The sequence below is a fragment of the Leucoraja erinacea genome, chromosome 2, assembly GCF_028641065.1.
Source record: "Leucoraja erinacea ecotype New England chromosome 2, Leri_hhj_1, whole genome shotgun sequence".
Lineage (NCBI taxonomy): Eukaryota > Metazoa > Chordata > Chondrichthyes > Rajiformes > Rajidae > Leucoraja > Leucoraja erinaceus.
This window is the reverse complement of record NC_073378.1, coordinates 6576176-6582175: the sequence shown is the minus strand read 5'-3', so window position 1 is coordinate 6582175 and position 6000 is coordinate 6576176. Positions and strand designations below refer to the sequence as shown.

Sequence of the window (6000 nt, the reverse complement as noted above, 5' to 3'; positions counted from 1 at the left end):
ATTGCAAGGTGCCTCCTGATTGAACATAATAGAACACAGGGCAAATATGGAGGAGACAATCATATCCCCTAAGAGACCCAACTAACGTCAGCTGGGTGGCTGCACACTCAGCAACTGCCTGGTTTGTCTGTATCTGTTTTGCCTCAACCTGCAATAAAGGCTTTGAAAAATCTTTTCTTGGTATCTTAAAATAATTTTCATGTTCCTCAAATGCAAATGAACAGCACTGGGATTCGCAGCAGGAACCACTGGTTGGTTTACAATGAGCCATACTGGTACAGCATTGATTTTCTGGCCACCTTGGTTCCAGAACCTTGCTGGATTATCCATTTTGCTCAACCATCTGAGGTCATGTAATAATAAATCAACAATACACTTCTGACACTAACTCCAGTATCTCCAAAGCACTATGGAGTTCAAGAAACTTAAAGAATTAACAATTAACAAATAAGCAAACAATTAACTCTTTCACACAGAAAGAGCATGTGCCACATGCAAAATGGTCTTGTAATTTCGTCTGGATTAAAGATGCCGGATTCGTCCTTTGCTGAAAATCGCTTGTGTACCTGTTACAAATTTATCCAAATACTCCTAAGTCCTCTGCAGTAAGACCCATGCCACTGTTCCGTAATTTTTGCTAAGTAAATCTGGTCACTGAGATAGATCGTCTGAATTGGCATGGTCGATTACCAAACCACGCAATGAATGTGCGGGCCAGCAATTTGGAAACGGCAGGTAATTGTTTCTCCTTATTGGTCATTTGTTAATGGAATGAGTGAGGAATTTTGCAGGTTAAGTGAACTTAATGCCTAGCTGCTTATAAAACTTCAGCAGTAAAATGGAGGTGTAAAACCCTGCAAGTATGATTGCACACACTAAATAAGAACAGTTTAAATAAGGGGGACAAAAGGTGGGTAAATACAAGACAATAAATTATAATCCTGACGAAGAAAAAACACTCCTACATGCATTTACTTGGATATACTGGTTTTTCATTTGTAGAAAACATATCTGCCAAAATATATCGTACATTCCTAACATTAAAAATCATTCCATCTGCCACATTGTGTTTGTATTTGTGAAAAGAGAGAATTTGTACCTATCCTACAGCGACAAACTAGACAAACCTCAAAAATCAGCTGGAATCCCCACAAGCAGCATGGTGGATGGTTGTTACTCCCCATTTTTAACTGAACCACTTCATACAGGAGGTGATACATTGAAATATACATGTAATAAAAAGAGCAGGAGGGCCTCCCAGTGGCTATTACTGGCAAGTGCCTTGACAGAGGCCGCTTACACAACTAGCCAATTTATCGAGCAAAAACTAAGGATGATTTAAAAAGAACACAAAATAAGGATTGCACACTTGTTTATGTAATAAAACCAAAACACAAGTACAATGAATACCCCTCCCCCCCCCCCCCCCCCCCCCCCCCCACAAAAAAAAAAAAAAAGTCCATCTCACTGGCACCAACCATTCTGTTTTGACCAGTCTAGATCTGCAGAAAGCAGAGATATAACCGTTCTCTAACTGCACCATTTAACCTACCAGCACTATCGACAGAGGTACACATTTAGATTACAGAGTTTATAAAGAACTGTTCAGAGAGTGAAATGAAAACATAAAACAAGCTTTGAAATACAAGTTTTTTGCTTTCATTAAGGAAAGTGCAGCAATGACTCCAGTCGGCTGGAATCGTGGGAAAGAACACCAGTGGAGTCTCTTCACTGTCAGGATGCTCTTGTCTTCTGTCATTACCAAAAATACCAGCAGCAGATGAAATACAAAAGCTCCCCGTCCCCCATGTCACTGATGAAATTTGTTGGCACCATTCGGTAAATTTGCTTCGAGCCAAGCTGTTGGGTTGTAGGTCTAGGAGTAAATGGTGATCACCTCACTGCCTCCACCCCGCACCATCAGCGCTCTGTTCAAGCCCTCCGTCAGCACCTCCAGGAACTCCATATCTGTCACGCACTAAGTCAAGGATTGTGTGTATTATCCTCCAGGAGGGCCAGGTGAGTCACGGGACATTTCAACTGGAAGGAATGTAATAGAAGGGAAGGCAAGATCAAAAGGTTCAGCGTCAAAAGTTCATGAGAGGGATTAGAGAGCTGAAGAGCTGAATAAAGGCATGTTGTGTTCTGCAGTGTCTTCAAGGCACTTTGAAGTTAAGAATTCAGGCATGCAATTCTCCTAGCTATGATTGCACTCTCCAATATAAACCTCCGGCAGCTTTAGGAAACTCCAGAATGTCAGAATTCCATTTTGCTGACACCAACCTTTGCTTATCTTTTGCTCTTTTTGATGAGCTCAACTAATATTAAACAAACAATCCACAGAGACCACTCTGTCTTTTGCAGAGCCCTTCAATACAGGATGTATTTAAATATAAAACTCCATGATACTATCCCAGCCACTTAATCATTTTCATATTCCCTTATGTTTCTTTATTTTACATATCATAGAAACATAGAAACTAGGTGCAGGAGTAGGCCATTCGGCCCTTCGAGCCTGCACCGCCATTCAATATGATCATGGCTGATCATCCAACTCAGTATCCCATACCTGCCTTCTCTCCATACCCTCCGATCCCCTTAGCCACAAGGGCCACATCTAACTCCCTCTTAAATATAGCCAATGAACTGGCCTCGACTACCCTCTGCGGCAGAGAGTTCCAGAGATTCACCACTCTCTGTGTGAAAAAAGTTCTTCTCATCTCAGTTTTAAAGGATTTCCCCCTTATCCTAAAGCTGTGACCCCTTGTCCTGGACTTCCCCAACATCGGGAGCAATCTTCCTGCATCTAGCCTGTCCAACCCCTTAAGAAATATATTTTCCTACTATTTCTTTTGATTGTTATTATTGGTGTGTATTAACTTTTTTGTCAATGATTAGTGATGTACAGCACTTTGTTGCAACTATGATTGTTTTTAAAGTGCTCTATAAATAAAATTATTATTATTATTATTATTATTACAATGTAGGAGACTGCTATTCGGGCCTTTGAGTCCATGCTGACTGTCAAACAAATGAAATTGCTGAAGAGACAGCAAGGTCAGATAAATGTGGACTTTAAACTACATAAATGGAGTTTTATGCTCTAAACATGCTTTAAATCCTTTGAAGAATTTGGATATAGATACAAACTACAGAAATGTCAGAGCATGACTGAAGATTCCAGCTGGCCAGCTTCACAAAATCACACAATACTCCCTTTAGAAGAGTTGCAAGGAGAATTATTTAAAGAAATACGCACAGACGGGCGGGCGTCTGCACTCCACTTCCCTGAGGGCACCAGTCAGCTCCTTCAAACAGACAGAGAGCTTCTTGGGTCAGAGCCATTGAATCACAAAGTCCGCGCTCACAAGTTAGAGGAAATTATGAAGCTATTTCACATTTTACAAAGTTGTAACGTTCAATAGTTTCAAGTAAAACAACTACTGAGACTCATTACGATTTGAGAAACAGTCTGCAAGCGTGATAGAAACCTAATCTTGACTTTCAAGAGGGAAGTTAGCAGGTATTGGATGAAGAGTAATGTGGAAGCCTGTACAAAAAATGATCAGTGGTACAGAACTAAATGAACTGCTTAATTAGGGATTAACGTTGATTAAATAGGTAGAAGTGTCACTTTCCTTTCTACAAGTATTCTGATTCTTCATCAAGTGCAACCAAACAACATGTCAACATGCAAAATATCAGGTATTGCCAGCCACAGTGTAGCGATGGCATGACAACAACCAACGGAGCAGATAGCTATGTGGGTGAAAAGATGTTGGCAATGGAAAAGTCTGGGTGGTATGTTTGATTAGTGTTAAAAATATCGTTTTCAAAAATAATTAAATGTTTAGGACCATACAGCACATTGCATGTGCACAATAGAATTGCATAATTCTAATATAGGTTATTAAAAAATATCTATTAATTACTCTTTAGTTTAGAAGTAAAAGCAAACCTTTTCATGCATAATTATCATAAAACACAATCTGTGGTTGCAGAGATAGAAAGGATACAGTTTTCATCCCCTTGTCTGTTTTTAGGGGGGCCGGGCATGTTCAGTAACACAAGTCTGGCATCCTGGGATCTGTTAACAACCACCTCGTTGAGTTTCACTGCAGTATGCATCCGCCTAACATTGGACTGATTCCTGAAAGAAGGAAATATGATCAATTATTGATGGATAAGATGTTCAAAGGAGAAGTTACCATCCACATAATGAGCAAGTTAAGCCGACAGGCAAAAATGAGCATGTCTAAAAGCTGTTGACATTTACAGAACATGGAAGAGAGAGAAATATACAATCGCAATGTTAAAGAGGCATTTAGCCAGACACATGAACAGAGCTCCTTGCAGTCAGATGGAATTAGTTAGATTAGTGGCATGGTCGGTGCAGATATGATGGGTCAAAGGACTCAACCTATGCTCAACTATTCAGGTATTAATTTATTCCAGAAAAGTCACATTTTAGGAACAAGGAAAACCCAAGCTCCAAAACATAACCTTTAATTAATTTCCTTAATTCAAATTCAAAGGAAACATAGAAACATAGAAATTAGGTGCAGGAGTAGGCCATTCGGCCCTTCAAGCCTGCACCACCATTCAATATGATCATGGCTGATCATCCAACTCAGTATCCCGTACCTGCCTTCTCTCCATACCCCCTGATCCCCTTAGCCAGAAGGGCCACATCTAACTCCCTCTTAAATATAGCCAATGAACTAGCCTCAACTGCCCTCTGTGGCAGAGAGTTCCAGAGATTCACCACTCTCTGTGTGAAAAAAGTTCTTCTCATCTCGGTTTTAAAGGATTTCCCCCTTATCCTTAAGCTGTGACCCCTTGTCCTGGACTTCCCCAACATCGGGAACAATCTTCCTGGATCTAGCCTGTCCAACCCCTTAAGAATTTTGTAAGTTTCTATAAGATCCCCTCTCAATCTCCTAAATTCTAGAGAGTATAAACCAAGTCTATCCAGTCTTTCTTCATAAGACAGTCCTGACATCCCAGGAATCAGTGTGGTGAACCTTCTCTGCACTCCCTCTATGGCAATAATGTCCTTCCTCAGATTTGGAGACCAAAACTGTACGCAATACTCCAGGTGTGGTCTCACCAAGACCCTGTACAACTGCAGTAGAACCTCCCTGCTCCTATACTCAAATCCTTTTGCAATGAAAGCTAACATACTTCGCTTTCTTTCTTTCAAAACAGTCTGACTCCTTTATACGTTTTAGCTAAGTATACCATGTCCAAGTACCATTGCTGGTTGGAGATTTGGGAACAGTTTAATGTCTCTCAATAGCCTGTTCCTACTTTGTACTCAATTAAGATTTATGGCTCCTCGACCAACTTCAGTTGTGACAGACACTCACAATGCATTTTCACAATTACATGGGCTCAATGGCCTATTTGTTCTTGCTGCTTCATTTCACATGGAGGCAAATTTACTTGCCTGAATGCCATTTAACTGATGTTTTAAGGAGCAAGGCAACACTGACAGTATTGCTTTGAGGCACATTATATATCTATGGTAACATTAAAATGTTTAAGCTGTGTACTGATATAACCAAAATGGTATTCTTAGAATGAGAAATATCTTCCCAAAATTACTGAAATGCTTACAAGACCAATAGACATGATGCATGTAATTGAAAACCTTTACTTCCTTTCCAGCAAACGCATTCTAAGATGCCTAAATCAAGGGCCTGCTATTGAACGTGGAGACAGTATTGCTCAGGGACAGGTCTTTCAGTGCTGAACATGTTGCCAAACTAAACTAATCCCTTCTTCCTGCACATAATCCATTTCCTTTATTCGCTGCATATTAATGTGCTTATCCAAAAGCCTTTTAAACATCAATATTGTATGCAGAGCATTCCAGTCACCTTCCACTCTGCAGTACAGAAACATGCACATCTCCTTTCAACTTCCCCTTCTTACAAAGCTCTCCTGGCAAGTATTTTCAGTTCCATTCTGGCAAAAAGTTTCCAACTGTCTACCCTA

The 6000-nt window shown here is 40.2% G+C and overlaps 1 protein-coding gene across 4 annotated transcripts in view; it reads right to left on the bottom strand.

Annotated features, from left to right (window-relative positions):
• Window positions 1-1454: 1454 nt before the first annotated feature.
• The window catches only part of LOC129706782 (solute carrier family 12 member 7-like), a 286498-nt gene continuing 281952 nt past the window's right edge, over window positions 1455-6000 (bottom strand). For all 4 annotated transcript variants that reach the window (XM_055651265.1, XM_055651281.1, XM_055651273.1 and 1 more), the window contains 2 exons: window positions 4017-4150; window positions 1455-1968 (listed from right to left, as the gene is read on the bottom strand). In XM_055651265.1, the coding sequence (XP_055507240.1) occupies window positions 1877-1968; window positions 4017-4150 (226 nt within the window). In that variant the 3' untranslated portion in view covers window positions 1455-1876. The remainder of the gene's footprint in view (window positions 1969-4016; window positions 4151-6000) is intronic.